Source organism: Hoplias malabaricus, chromosome 14, assembly GCF_029633855.1.
Source record: "Hoplias malabaricus isolate fHopMal1 chromosome 14, fHopMal1.hap1, whole genome shotgun sequence".
NCBI lineage: Eukaryota > Metazoa > Chordata > Actinopteri > Characiformes > Erythrinidae > Hoplias > Hoplias malabaricus.
In genome coordinates this window covers 15,452,841-15,469,389 of record NC_089813.1, presented here as the reverse complement: position 1 = coordinate 15,469,389, position 16,549 = coordinate 15,452,841, and the positions used below count along the sequence as shown (strand labels likewise).

The 16,549-nt window shown below is 37.9% G+C and overlaps 1 protein-coding gene across 1 annotated transcript in view; it reads right to left on the bottom strand.

Moving 5' to 3' along the window:
* Window positions 1–16,549, bottom strand: part of cacna1db (calcium channel, voltage-dependent, L type, alpha 1D subunit, b) — a 114,109-nt gene that overhangs the window by 90,951 nt on the left and 6,609 nt on the right. The window contains exons 2-4 of the mRNA XM_066644480.1: window positions 12,199–12,547; window positions 11,373–11,478; window positions 11,081–11,149 (exon numbers count right to left, since the gene is read on the bottom strand). Coding sequence (XP_066500577.1) covers window positions 11,081–11,149; window positions 11,373–11,478; window positions 12,199–12,547 — 524 coding nt within the window. The remainder of the gene's footprint in view (window positions 1–11,080; window positions 11,150–11,372; window positions 11,479–12,198; window positions 12,548–16,549) is intronic.

The window sequence follows — 16,549 nt, the reverse complement described above, 5'->3', positions numbered from 1 at the left end:
TGGCCAAAGAAGTTTCTGGTTCAGCACCGTACTTGGCAAGCTTTGCGCTCCGTATGATTCTGCTGTCAGTCTAAATGAATATAGGCATAGTAATATTAAAATAATAACAGAAAATGACCACAAAACCGACTATTAAAATCTAAAACAAGGATCAACAATAATTTATTCAAAGTGATTTACGCCAAGGTGTAAAATTAGGACACAACACACACCCCGTTTCTGGTACAGTCCAATGTCAGGACATTTGAGGCTTCCCTCAGGTCAAAACATTTTACCCCAGAAAAGTCTTGGAGCATCATTATTAGGACAGTTATTTAATATTATTATTAAACTTAGTTTATAAATAGCTGTCCAAATAGAGTGTTTGGATAATCCATTTCTACCTGTGCTGCCATGATTTCTGCTCTCCGCTCATGAGAAATCAGCGAAAGATCCGGACCTTCAGGTGATTTGTTAATGTTTTTGTCCTGCAAGGTGTGAGACAAAGACCAGTCAACAGACATTTCATGCTGCTTACTTTCATTGCTCATGGGAAAAAAACAAATGACAACAATAAGGACTAAGAGAAGCAACAGCTTTGATTTTGGCAATATCGTTCACGTCATGATGCAAAATTAGGACCCGACACACACCCTTTGTCTGGTACGATGCAAATTCAGGACATTTTAGATATTAAAAGGGGGCGTCTACGATTGTGGGGAAATGCTGTTCTCTCTGGTTTGTTTACACTCAGAAGCTGTGCGTCTTTTAAGGTGGAAAAGTGTGTTTGGGGGAAAAATAACTGATAGTACGCAGCTGAAGTTTAACTTGTCTGTAAGCTTGCTTTCACTATTTGAATTACCACAGAAACCCATTTGTAACTCGAGCTGTAGAGTTTGTTATAATGTCGGTATGTGTTTTATTTCATGCAGTTTGCCATCTTCTGAATTTGGACAGTCCACCTTAAGAAATCCAAAACAGTAAAAATAAGTCCGTTATCCACCTATGGAACAGACATAGAGCAACATCCTCATCTCGAATTGTACCTTTCATAGAGATTGTATAGAGATTTCTCTTGTGTAAAATAACTCTAGATGCCGTTTCTCTGCTGCGAGCAGAGAGAGAGAAAGCCTAACAGTGGCCAGAGACATTTTTTCTTCTTTTAAAAACAGGCTTCGGAAATGCATTAGATCAGTTCTGAGCACGCAAAACTACTGGAAAGCTGCAAATGATGAGGAAACATCCTCAGAGTTGTATATAAATAAAGGTGTGTTTTGATTAAAACCGTGAACGTCCCCTTTAACTACACCAAGATATTTTACCCCAAAACAGTCCTGGAATTTTGGTGTCAGGACAATCGTTGGGTAAGGGCAGCACTGATGTAGTAGCCCTTAATGGAAAGAAATACTGAAATGCCTAGCTTACTATTATATGAAAATAGGTTCATTTTTTTACCTGTGCAGCAGTAGCCTCCACTTTTGGCTCCTCGGTGGCCAAAGAAGTTTCTGGTTCAGCACCGTACTTGGCAAGCTTTGCGCTCCGTATGATTCTGCTGTCAGTCTAAATGAATATAGGCATAGTAATATTAAAATAATAACAGAAAATGACCACAAAACTGACTATTAAAATCTAAAACAAGGATCAACAATAATTTATTCAAAGTGATTTACGCCAAGGTGTAAAATTAGGACACAACACACACCCCGTTTCTGGTACAGTCCAATGTCAGGACATTTGAGGCTTCCCTCAGGTCAAAACATTTTACCCCAGAAAAGTCTTGGAGCATCATTATTAGGACAGTTATTTAATATTATTATTAAACTTAGTTTATAAATAGCTGTCCAAATAGAGTGTTTGGATAATCCATTTCTACCTGTGCTGCCATGATTTCTGCTCTCCGCTCATGAGAAATCAGCGAAAGATCCGGACCTTCAGGTGATTTGTTAATGTTTTTGTCCTGCAAGGTGTGAGACAAAGACCAGTCAACAGACATTTCATGCTGCTTACTTTCATTGCTCATGGGAAAAAAACAAATGACAACAATAAGGACTAAGAGAAGCAACAGCTTTGATTTTGGCAATATCGTTCACGTCATGATGCAAAATTAGGACCCGACACACACCCTTTGTCTGGTACGATGCAAATTCAGGACATTTTAGATATTAAAAGGGGGCGTCTACGATTGTGGGGAAATGCTGTTCTCTCTGGTTTGTTTACACTCAGAAGCTGTGCGTCTTTTAAGGTGGAAAAGTGTGTTTGGGGGAAAAATAACTGATAGTACGCAGCTGAAGTTTAACTTGTCTGTAAGCTTGCTTTCACTATTTGAATTACCACAGAAACCCATTTGTAACTCGAGCTGTAGAGTTTGTTATAATGTCGGTATGTGTTTTATTTCATGCAGTTTGCCATCTTCTGAATTTGGACAGTCCACCTTAAGAAATCCAAAACAGTAAAAATAAGTCCGTTATCCACCTATGGAACAGACATAGAGCAACATCCTCATCTCGAATTGTACCTTTCATAGAGATTGTATAGAGATTTCTCTTGTGTAAAATAACTCTAGATGCCGTTTCTCTGCTGCGAGCAGAGAGAGAGAAAGCCTAACAGTGGCCAGAGACATTTTTTCTTCTTTTAAAAACAGGCTTCGGAAATGCATTAGATCAGTTCTGAGCACGCAAAACTACTGGAAAGCTGCAAATGATGAGGAAACATCCTCAGAGTAGTATATAAATAAAGGTGTGTTTTGATTAAAACCGTGAACGTCCCCTTTAACTACACCAAGATATTTTACCCCAAAACAGTCCTGGAATTTTGGTGTCAGGACAATCGTTGGGTAAGGGCAGCACTGATGTAGTAGCCCTTAATGGAAAGAAATACTGAAATGCCTAGCTTACTATTATATGAAAATAGGTTCATTTTTTTACCTGTGCAGCAGTAGCCTCCACTTTTGGCTCCTCGGTGGCCAAAGAAGTTTCTGGTTCAGCACCGTACTTGGCAAGCTTTGCGCTCCGTATGATTCTGCTGTCAGTCTAAATGAATATAGGCATAGTAATATTAAAATAATAACAGAAAATGACCACAAAACTGACTATTAAAATCTAAAACAAGGATCAACAATAATTTATTCAAAGTGATTTACGCCAAGGTGTAAAATTAGGACACAACACACACCCCGTTTCTGGTACAGTCCAATGTCAGGACATTTGAGGCTTCCCTCAGGTCAAAACATTTTACCCCAGAAAAGTCTTGGAGCATCATTATTAGGACAGTTATTTAATATTATTATTAAACTTAGTTTATAAATAGCTGTCCAAATAGAGTGTTTGGATAATCCATTTCTACCTGTGCTGCCATGATTTCTGCTCTCCGCTCATGAGAAATCAGCGAAAGATCCGGACCTTCAGGTGATTTGTTAATGTTTTTGTCCTGCAAGGTGTGAGACAAAGACCAGTCAACAGACATTTCATGCTGCTTACTTTCATTGCTCATGGGAAAAAAACAAATGACAACAATAAGGACTAAGAGAAGCAACAGCTTTGATTTTGGCAATATCGTTCACGTCATGATGCAAAATTAGGACCCGACACACACCCTTTGTCTGGTACGATGCAAATTCAGGACATTTTAGATATTAAAAGGGGGCGTCTACGATTGTGGGGAAATGCTGTTCTCTCTGGTTTGTTTACACTCAGAAGCTGTGCGTCTTTTAAGGTGGAAAAGTGTGTTTGGGGGAAAAATAACTGATAGTACGCAGCTGAAGTTTAACTTGTCTGTAAGCTTGCTTTCACTATTTGAATTACCACAGAAACCCATTTGTAACTCGAGCTGTAGAGTTTGTTATAATGTCGGTATGTGTTTTATTTCATGCAGTTTGCCATCTTCTGAATTTGGACAGTCCACCTTAAGAAATCCAAAACAGTAAAAATAAGTCCGTTATCCACCTATGGAACAGACATAGAGCAACATCCTCATCTCGAATTGTACCTTTCATAGAGATTGTATAGAGATTTCTCTTGTGTAAAATAACTCTAGATGCCGTTTCTCTGCTGCGAGCAGAGAGAGAGAAAGCCTAACAGTGGCCAGAGACATTTTTTCTTCTTTTAAAAACAGGCTTCGGAAATGCATTAGATCAGTTCTGAGCACGCAAAACTACTGGAAAGCTGCAAATGATGAGGAAACATCCTCAGAGTTGTATATAAATAAAGGTGTGTTTTGATTAAAACCGTGAACGTCCCCTTTAACTACACCAAGATATTTTACCCCAAAACAGTCCTGGAATTTTGGTGTCAGGACAATCGTTGGGTAAGGGCAGCACTGATGTAGTAGCCCTTAATGGAAAGAAATACTGAAATGCCTAGCTTACTATTATATGAAAATAGGTTCATTTTTTTACCTGTGCAGCAGTAGCCTCCACTTTTGGCTCCTCGGTGGCCAAAGAAGTTTCTGGTTCAGCACCGTACTTGGCAAGCTTTGCGCTCCGTATGATTCTGCTGTCAGTCTAAATGAATATAGGCATAGTAATATTAAAATAATAACAGAAAATGACCACAAAACTGACTATTAAAATCTAAAACAAGGATCAACAATAATTTATTCAAAGTGATTTACGCCAAGGTGTAAAATTAGGACACAACACACACCCCGTTTCTGGTACAGTCCAATGTCAGGACATTTGAGGCTTCCCTCAGGTCAAAACATTTTACCCCAGAAAAGTCTTGGAGCATCATTATTAGGACAGTTATTTAATATTATTATTAAACTTAGTTTATAAATAGCTGTCCAAATAGAGTGTTTGGATAATCCATTTCTACCTGTGCTGCCATGATTTCTGCTCTCCGCTCATGAGAAATCAGCGAAAGATCCGGACCTTCAGGTGATTTGTTAATGTTTTTGTCCTGCAAGGTGTGAGACAAAGACCAGTCAACAGACATTTCATGCTGCTTACTTTCATTGCTCATGGGAAAAAAAACAAATGACAACAATAAGGACTAAGAGAAGCAACAGCTTTGATTTTGGCAATATCGTTCACGTCATGATGCAAAATTAGGACCCGACACACACCCTTTGTCTGGTACGATGCAAATTCAGGACATTTTAGATATTAAAAGGGGGCGTCTACGATTGTGGGGAAATGCTGTTCTCTCTGGTTTGTTTACACTCAGAAGCTGTGCGTCTTTTAAGGTGGAAAAGTGTGTTTGGGGGAAAAATAACTGATAGTACGCAGCTGAAGTTTAACTTGTCTGTAAGCTTGCTTTCACTATTTGAATTACCACAGAAACCCATTTGTAACTCGAGCTGTAGAGTTTGTTATAATGTCGGTATGTGTTTTATTTCATGCAGTTTGCCATCTTCTGAATTTGGACAGTCCACCTTAAGAAATCCAAAACAGTAAAAATAAGTCCGTTATCCACCTATGGAACAGACATAGAGCAACATCCTCATCTCGAATTGTACCTTTCATAGAGATTGTATAGAGATTTCTCTTGTGTAAAATAACTCTAGATGCCGTTTCTCTGCTGCGAGCAGAGAGAGAGAAAGCCTAACAGTGGCCAGAGACATTTTTTCTTCTTTTAAAAACAGGCTTCGGAAATGCATTAGATCAGTTCTGAGCACGCAAAACTACTGGAAAGCTGCAAATGATGAGGAAACATCCTCAGAGTTGTATATAAATAAAGGTGTGTTTTGATTAAAACCGTGAACGTCCCCTTTAACTACACCAAGATATTTTACCCCAAAACAGTCCTGGAATTTTGGTGTCAGGACAATCGTTGGGTAAGGGCAGCACTGATGTAGTAGCCCTTAATGGAAAGAAATACTGAAATGCCTAGCTTACTATTATATGAAAATAGGTTCATTTTTTTACCTGTGCAGCAGTAGCCTCCACTGTTGGTTCCTCGGTGGCCAAAGAAGTTTCTGGTTCAGCACCGTACTTGGCAAGCTTTGCGCTCCGTATGATTCTGCTGTCAGTCTAAATGAATATAGGCATAGTAATATTAAAATAATAACAGAAAATGACCACAAAACTGACTATTAAAATCTAAAACAAGGATCAACAATAATTTATTCAAAGTGATTTACGCCAAGGTGTAAAATTAAGACACAACACACACCCCGTTTCTGGTACAGTCCAATGTCAGGACATTTGAGGCTTCCCTCAGGTCAAAACATTTTACCCCAGAAAAGTCTTGGAGCATCATTATTAGGACAGTTATTTAATATTATTATTAAACTTAGTTTATAAATAGCTGTCCAAATAGAGTGTTTGGATAATCCATTTCTACCTGTGCTGCCATGATTTCTGCTCTCCGCTCATGAGAAATCAGCGAAAGATCCGGACCTTCAGGTGATTTGTTAATGTTTTTGTCCTGCAAGGTGTGAGACAAAGACCAGTCAACAGACATTTCATGCTGCTTACTTTCATTGCTCATGGGAAAAAAACAAATGACAACAATAAGGACTAAGAGAAGCAACATGAACATCGCTTACACCCAAATATAAAATAAGGACTGGACATACGGATATTGCTTAATATATAACACATGAATTCCAAACTTGGTAATATTTTATCAAAACTAATTTTTTGCTTCGTGTCAATATGCTTCAACATCCTTAACTGTGCCCCAGTGGTGAGTATTTTATGCTCATCAGGTCATGAAGGGTTTTGGTAATCTTTAAAACAGACAATGTAAACACGACAGACATGCAAGAGAACACAGACATTGTCTTAATCAGTGTTCAAGTGTTAAAGTCTAGAATGTTTAAGTCTGCCTGAAGATGTGTTTATAATTACTTAATTTTTTTTTTTCATTCTGTAAATATAAAAAAAAAATTGAAGAAGAATTGGCTGCTTTCAAGACAGGCGCAGAGACAAAATTTTAAAGGGACAATATGTATAGACACTCGAGATATATTTTAATCTTAAAGCATTTCATAACAAGCAGGTGAGCTGGTAACAAGAGTAGATCTATATAGGGGGTAAAAAGCTTCCATTGTTTTTAAGCAAAGATAGGTTGGTTCTCACCACTTTGTATTTTGAATTATTGTAAAAATATATAGTGTTCTACGCAGTACATTTCAAAATATACTGTACCTAATATAAAATCCAAATAAATCATGTTTTCTGTGCCACTGAAACAATGGACCATCCAAATTTTATCAGTGACGGGCAAAACCCTACACCTCTCCTAGGGCATCAGTGACCACTACATGGACGGCTTGCATATGTGAGTAGCTTCTATTGATGTGGATGTGAACATTACTATTTTTAGAGAAAAATGATGATGTCTTTCCCCAGGAAATCTATGGTTATTTCAGCAGGATTATGCCATGCCTCATTTGGTGTGTGCTACAACAGCATGAGCTTAACCTGCCTGTGTTCTAGATCTGTCTCCTATGATAATCACGACGGTAAACTTGGTCCTGTCCCCTGTGTTGCAGATATCAAATTTTCATTTCCAATTTTTTTATATTTAACAAATAGTTTAGTTGAAATAATACTACATAAAGTAAACACAAATATTTAATGAATATCTTTTCCCTGTTCTTTAAATCTAATTAACAAGTTACAGATTTTGTTTTGTTGCATTTTTATAAAGTATTCCATATTTTCATATAAAATATCATATAAACTCACCAGTGACAGTGAAATATGTACTGGAGAAAATAGTCACATGTGTATTATTATAATTTGAAGTCACAGAGAAAATCTCCTCAGGAGTTGCAAACCTGTAGATTTTTTCCTCTCCCACAAATACAATCACAAACTCTTAATTGCAGGTGCACAAATCCAATTCTACATACAATTCTACTAAGACAGAGCCAATTACTGCATGTGAAATTTAACCTTTAAACTTTTTTTCTTGTAACAGTAACACAATTTTAGAACCAAAACATTTTAAACTACAAGAAATGTCCTTCCCCCACCCCACACACGTGCCCCTGAGGTTTAATATTTATAACTGTAATTATTGTAATTGTAGTATGGAATGTAAATATTGAGGCATACCTTTACATGAGTTGATAAATCTTTCTTCAAACCAAGGCTTGTCCTCGCAGGAAAGAATATGTTCTGTAGCATCTGCCACAGGATTTCACCTCGTTCTTCTACTCAACATTTTCCTTAATACTGTTTTTAAATCATAAAATGTATGAACTGAAAAAGAGTAAATATGGATTTGAATACTAAACATTTTAAGGCAACAACATGCCTTTATTTCAGTTTTCTAACTAAGCCTGTAATTATTTGTAACAAAACATAACCACAGCAAGGGTCTGACACCTATAATTGTACTGTACACTCAGTGTGCTCACTGTAACTTTACACAAACTGTACACTGCGTACTTAATACATAAAATAAATACATAGTTTGTATAATAAACTAAAAATGCTGCAGAGCTGGGGTTAAGAAACAGGGAAAACATGGCTGTAAATGGCTAAATATATTAAAGACTAGACTAGATGTAGATGTAGATGTGAAATTTGACCAAAAGCGGTTGTCCTGTTCACCATTTATTAATAACTCTGTGGCCGAGCCCTGCCCCCCTCACCCAACTCTCCCTGTAACTGTGATTAAACTTTTCCACTCTGCTGCACGCGCCCATCCCCCACTCTGTCCGTGCTGCACGCGCCCCAACTCTGCTCTCGCAGCTGCACGCGCCCATCCCCCACTCTGCAGTCCACGGCGTCTCTCTCCTAAATAAACTTTCTCTCGGAGCTGCACCTTTCCTTCACGCGTTGAACGTCGACTTCACAAAATTCTACTCCCCAAGATTAAAACCTGTGCACTCTAAAGCACTCTAAATGTCTAGGTGTGTGCCTGGTTAAACAAACAAGTCCAACAAACGTGTATATTAATTAAATAAATAAATAAATAGTTTAACCACAGAACCACTTCGAATGCATTAAATAAATCAGATAAAACCACATTTTAAATTGTAAATTTATTATACATAACTTTAAAATGATGCAATAAAGATGCATTAACTTACCATTTAAAAGCTTGTCTCGTGTCCACCGCTCAGTTTCCCGGGAAAAATGGGACCTGTTTTTTGCCGCGAAGCTCTCGAACCAATAAGTGCGATTCCACTAACCAATCAGAGAGCCAATTAAGCTCTGATTTATAACTCATATCCCCAGGAACCATGAGTGTAAGATCACTGGAAGCCATTTTATGCTGACGTCACTTCCAAAGTGTGCGTGGCTTTTGCTGCAGTTCCTCAAGTGGCCACTGCGAGCGCGCACCCTTTTGAGCCAAATCTAGACACCCTTACCTCACTTTGACCCTCATGAGAGTTAAAAATTAGGACTTTCCTGAAATTCACAGCACATGTCTTTTAGAGCATTCTGAACATGGTGGCAGGGTCAGAAAAGTTAGGACATGGGTTTTGGTCCTGACAATACCATGTGTCCTGACAACGTTGGTGTGTATTCTGACAAGTGTACTGACAATACACAAAAACAAACACACACACACACACACACACACACACACACACACACACACACACACGTACATAGACCAGGACATGCAATCATTCCTAGGCCACATACACTTTTACAGATACACTGAATATATTTTAATCAATTGAATAATAACCTTTGATCAACAATGCTTCAATAAAAAAAGTCAAACTTTAAAAGAAACTGAGTTTTACAGGCCATTGTTGGATATTTGGTCCTTCCAGAATTAAAGGAGGTCAGGGGGTGAAGAAGCCTCTGCAATAGTAATCATGGGTTGGCATATTGGTGTCATAAAACCTCAGTGTAGCGTCAGTCATAGCTGACATATTTTAGTCTTTTTGTTTTTAGAATAAAATATTTTAGCTAAAAATCAACTCTATCCTGAATGATTTCAGAGCATATATTTCAAGGTTTATGGTCCTACCAAACGGTCCATCATGGCCTGTATTTAGCCCAAATATACATATTTTGAATTTGGGTTCTGTTTGGTCCATCTGATTTGGTATAAATTATACTTAAGACAGACATCTTTTTTCAGACCATTTTCTAGGGGTGGGCGATGTGATCCTAAACTATTATTCAATTAATAATGTATTTAATTTCCTATTTAAATGATTATATATAACATTTTATTTTTGTACAAATCTAACAATTTCAAACATTCAGAAGGATCAACAAATTAATGTGTAAGCATTTGCTGATTTTGTAAACAACTGTAACTTACCAAGATTTTTACATTGTATAAAATATATATAGAATATTGATATTTTGTATCCAAACCACCTCCACACAACTGAAGTCACTAGTCTTTTGGAGCAAATTCTTTGAACACAGAGCAAATTTCCACCGTACCTGTCGCTGTGCTTAAATGATTCAATGTAATCACAATATCATGATAATCACGATATTGACAAATCTTATCAAATCTTTCAGCTCCAGTGATCATACAGGAGTTCTACAATTACAGACTGGAGTCCATGTGAGGTTCTGCATACTTTGTAGGCCCCATTTCACCATGTTATTCAGTGGCCAAGATCCCCACAATACCAATATAGTGAAGGTATGATTTGGCTGGTAGATCATTCTCAGGGCAGTGACACAGAGATGGTGGAGTGTTGTGTGATTATGTGTTGTGCTGGTACAAACGGATCAGACACAGCAATGCTGCTTAAGTTTTAAAACTCCTCAGTGTGACCACTGGTCTGAGAACTGTCCACCAAACAAACATTTCCAGCCAACAGCATCCTTGGGACACGGTTCTGTGACCACAAATGACAGACTACAGAATATAGAAAATATGCAGCAACAGATGAGGTACTGCTATAACACCCTCAATTGCATTCACACGGAAATGTATGCTCCTTGATATGAGCTTCTAGTACAACAGTGACAGCAGACATGCTGATGACGCAAATGATTGCTATACTATTGTGCTTATGAATGGCATCCACTTTTCATATAAAATAACCAAATTCATTTTATTTTCACAAACTTCATATTTAAGGCTCTTCTCAATGATTCACCAGCAACATATTAAACCAGGCAAACATACAGCTGCATAATGGCTGTGAATACAACCCTCATTTAGCTGTTTTCTCTTCTATGAAATTATTCAGACTGTGCTGCAAACATGAAACTTACCTGGTGTATACAAGCCATTAAACAGCACTGTCCAGGCAAATGAAACCTGATATTGCAGTGAAGACAACCCTGGGAAGGATAATGAACTACCAATCACAGCCAAACACAAACAACAATGAGCCAATGATACAAGACCCGAGTAAATACAGCAACCAGAGGGGAACACCTGTAGGTCTTACCCTACTGAAACACATATTTTTCCAGCTTAATAAATCAGTCTCCAGCATAAAACATCTCGGCAGAGTTAAGTAAAGACAGCAGAAAGTCCAAAAAAAGTATGAACTATACTCACCAGGTCGTGATTGGTTGAATTTGAATCGTCTTCAGGGAAGGGGACATAAATAGCTAAGGCCACACAGTTGGCAAAAATAGAGAGCAATATAAAGATATCAAAAGGTCTGGAAAGCCATATGGTTAAGGAGAAATGGGAAATCAGGAAAATCCATCACTCACAGTACACAGCACATCAAGATTAATATTATATTGCTCTGAGGTTTAAATTATTCAAATACCTGAACCCCACTTGACATTTAATTATCTAAGGATTTCTTTGATTATCTCATCATTTATGCACATTTACAATTAGACATTCACAATTACTATGTAATTAACCTAATAAAATTCTTCAGAATGAAAGCGATTTATGGAAATAACATGCAGTAATCCTTGTTTGTCTATTTAAGTCAATGTATGCCTCAACAGTGTCAAAATCAGCTGTAAATATATTGTGGAAAAAAAATAACCACAAACATAACTCCATAGGCTGATTTCCCTGTCCCCTAAAACTAGACTCTATTGCTAATTCTCCCATGACATTGACATTTAGTCCAAGATTATACACAATCCAGGTCCAGGTCTGGGAAACTTAAATATGTACAACATGTATCTGAATAAATACTTCACCCAGAATTGTAAATGAGCAGTGAATGACAGCTTGAGGGAAATTGTTCCTTTCGGTTTCAGCATCTAAGTTGTTACCTGACCTGATGGGTGAGTAAACCACTAGCCATTGTATTAGAAGCTGCTAGATTATATAATCCTTTAGCTCTTCAAAACTCGGTCAACTGTGCTTGATTATTGCAAGGGATCATCCCAAGGGAGAACTAAAGGAAGGATACTTCCACTCCACCAGACTGATGCAGGCCCTGCGTATGGGGTTGTTGAGGGTGAGGCAGAAGAGTGCTCGTGGAGGCCTGCTGTTGGTGGAGCTGCCCTGCTTCTTGCTTTTGGCGTACTGCTGCCTCTTCCTCTGGGACAGGGAGCCCACTGGGGCCGAACCTGCCACAGACTGACCGCTCATCGTCTGGGGGTTGTCACCCTTGGCGCTTCTCGCAGCATTGATCGCAGCCTGCCAGGACAGACCGCTAGGCTGGGGGTGTGTCTGCCCAGAGCAGGAGGGGCTTTCGGACCAAGGGGGAGGAGCTTCGCCAGAGGGAGAGGCCTTGGTGCCACTGGCATAGTCGGCCCCTGAGGGGGAATAGGATTGAGAAACAGGAAAAGATGTAAGGTTGAGAGGTTGTTAAAAAAATAATAATTTTTTTTGTTTGTTTTTTTTTAAAGTTGGAATAGGGAGTGAGAGAGTGTGAAAGAGAATGCCAACAAGAGAAAAAAAAATCAATATACAGTCATGTGGAAAAGCAGAGCTGTATCTGGTGCTGGAGTTTCTAGGTCATTTGATCTGCCAGTTGCTACACTGTCAGAAGGACTAAGCTGTAGCAGTTAGTGCCAAGTTATATGTCTATCGAGAGCAAACAGCTTCACGCAAGGCCTCATAATTTTAACTTGCATACAAGCTGCTGCTACGATTCATGGGCTATAATCGTCTTTATATTTTTGAGGCTTGTGAGTGTGTAGAATCCCATGCAACACCGCCCACACAGAAGGTACCCTTCACGATCAAATCTACAGACACTTCCTATGAAATGGGCTAGATACAGACAAATAGAAGAGCTGGTAGAAAGGCTATTAATAGCATCTCGAAAGAAATGTGTGGACAAAGTGAATCTCCTTGACAACGCCTGCAAACAGGAGTCGTATCTGAAAAGATGGTTTATATATAATAAAGTTAAAGAAAGGTAAATGTAATGTAATGCAAATGATGACTGATCCAAATCCAGTATTTGTGCAGTGACAGTAGGTTTAGGATGTTGTTAGTATACTGTTATTATCCCAATGATCTGTGCTTGGATCTTATGCTTACTTATCAGTATAAAAGATGCAACCATACAGAATCTTAGTCACAGTTAAAATAGAAATATTTAATCAGGTGTTTCACAACCAAAATTATACTATTTTATTCTATTTTTACTATTTTATACTGCTTCCGTATATAGCAGTCTATATGGTGTACATACAGAAATAGAGCTTTTGTGACATCACAATTACCCTCACTGTTATTCACCTCTTTGGCCCACAGCAGTTTAGATGTACTCATGATCTTGAAAATGTATATTTGGGAGTTCAAAAAAAGAAAAGAAATGGATAAAATGATTCAGCCAAAGTTGAGTCTTGGACAGTTTCAGGCAGTTTTAATCATCTGATGGTCACCACTGTGTACACAAACACTTACAAAATGTTATAAAATTACTCCTCCGTTTGTTCCCATCTGCTAGTAGCATCCACAAGGCTGTACCGGACACAGCAGAATGTGAAACTTGTGAGAAGATAAACTGTTTCTAGCTTAATCACAGTGATTGCGAATATCAGACATGTATAGGTCAGTATGTATACATCTGATGGATTTAGAACATGAATTAGAGTATATATATATTCCCCATCCATGATACAAATATGGATTTTCCCAATTTCTAGAGTATGGTTTAGGAGGTATTTCTGAGGAGATTCAGATATAATTCAGTTCATTTGAAGAACATTCAGAAAATGTTAAGGAAAGAAACCTAATAATTGTACAAGCCATAGAAAATGCTTATATTTTCAGAACATAGCACTATAGATTAGAAGCATGTGTAACTGTGAAAAATGGTGTAACTGTGAAATCTGATGGCATCCTGAAAACAACGGACTGGTTGCCTCAGAGCCCATGCCACAAGGACACTAAATGTGTTTGGGATTACTTGGATGGTAAGAAGCAAGAAATCCAATCAGTCTCAAACACTGAACTTGGGGGGTGGAGAAACTGAAAATCTCCTGAAAAGGGTGGAAAATCTTTTTATTTTTTAAAATACTTTATATCCCATATATGTTTTGGCTGGATATTAAATAAACAGGGTGGTCTTTGACTTCTAGGATAGTGTACGTTTTATAATATATAAGGGTCAGAATCAGCAGGTATTCACATGATACATATCAAATATCAGGCACAGTATGAATTTTGGGGCACCCATACTCCTTTTATATTTTATCACATTGAAAATAAGTAGGACAATTACTGGATATCCTCTGACTGTAATCTTTAATTTGACGGATAAACTCTGTTCCACCTCCAGTAGTGTTTCTAAGTGCTATCCATCATTGATTAAACCACTAAAACTCATGTTTGTTCATCAAAATCACATATTTAATCTCTTAATACCTTAAAATTGGCTTTGAAGTAACTCATCAGTGAAGATCAACTTTTCAGCATATGAGGATGAATAAGCCATTGATACCCACTTCTATCTGCACCCAGCCACTCACCTGCAGCTTGAAAGTCCCGCCATGCAAATCGACCGGATTGGCTCTTTGGGTTTATAGGGTAAGAAACCCTGGCTGTTTGAATTCGCCTGTTTGAATTCAATTATGAAAAACTGCAGTTTCAAACCTGAAACACTGAGCCATATTGTTGCTAATTTTGCTCATGACAGGTCTTTTAACATATATAAATAACAAAGGGATAAGTTCACTAGGTAAACAACTTGATTTTGACTGGAGTAACCTTATTCGGAAGCTGAATACTTGATATCTGAGTCGTTTAGATGTGCTGTATATTGGAAAGAAAACAAAATCAGACGCACGAGAGCGACCGTTACCCGACCGCGCTCCGCCGGAATCAGATTGTATTTGTTGCTGCTGTTTGTTAATGATGCTGTTTTACCTCCAGTCGGTTCCTCTGGCTCGTCCATCCTTTCCTCCTCATTGAAAGTCCCTTTTATAAACTGCTTTCCCTGCAGCTAGAAGACTTTGTTGAATTCGTAGTCAATTCTGGTCAATTCGCCGGTTAAAACGCGCTTCTCCATGGAGCGCGCCTCTCTAAACATCCGGGTGCTGGCTTCACATCATGGCTATAGCTGTCGTTACAAAAAACCGTTGAAAACGACCACGACACGATTATCCACACTTTTGGTCAAAAAGAGCCTTTGAAATTAATTCTCATGGACTCAGAGAGTGGCTCTTAAGTTAACCCTCTTCAGCTTTTGTCTTCGTCATCTTCATCATCGTCAGCACGAAGAACAAACTGCACCGGAAAAAATCCCGGAGCGAGTTGAATCCCTTAACATCGCGTCTCCCTCTCTCCCCCTCTCTCTCCCCCTCTCTCTCTCTCTCTCTCGTCAACGTTTCAAGTGGAGGGAGACACGCAAAATATGCCAACTACAGGTTAAAAGCTCTTCTATCGAGTGCTTTTTAAATCTCTAAAGTTTTACACAGCTTTTCTGTGAGCCCTCAGACACGCTGGAGTGTTAACACAGTAAAGAGAGTGTTTGTGGTTAACATTACATGAAAATGTGGAGTGAAACGCAACAGGTACAAATTCGAAGTGAAATATTCACATTGTAATGTTTGAAATAACAAAAACAATACTAATTATTTGTTCCACCTTAATGGCTGTTATTATTTCGTGTAGTCATAATCTCAAAATAAATAAATAAAAATGTCAAATAATCTATTTTGTTTGTTTGTTATAATTATTAGTCGTAAGGCCTATTTCAACAAACTAAGTCCACTAATATTTAAGGAGACGGCTCTTATAAAGGGACATTTCTTTTAAATTCTTTTTAAATTATATTCTTTTTAAGGTAGAGATTCCTTTTAAATTAAATTACAAGTATAACATGTTTTGTGCAGCGATTCCTAACAGTGAGAGAAATGGTCATAGTGTTGAACAACTAAGAGAAACAGATCAAATCTGGATCAAAATATTAAAATCAGGGCAGATATTGTTTAGTTAGATTAGTACTAGAAAAGTGCTACTAACATTAATAAGCAGTTATTGTGCTGCTTTAATTTGTCATTATGGTCATTCTGATTTAGCAGCATGTGTCCATAAACACCAAATGTTGAATTTGCTAGTGGTTCATGATGTTGATTTCCAGCAGATATGGCATTTAAAAAATCAAAGTGAAGGCTGAGGGCATACAGGAAATCCTGTCACAAACCTTCATAAAACCACTTTACAGAGACCATAAAATTTTACATTTTTAAGTATTAACACACATTATAATTTAATGCATTCAGTAGACTGTTGACTATTCAGCTGTTCTCATTTTACTGATCCCATGTGCTCAGGACAGTAGCTTAAAAGATTTAGGTTTA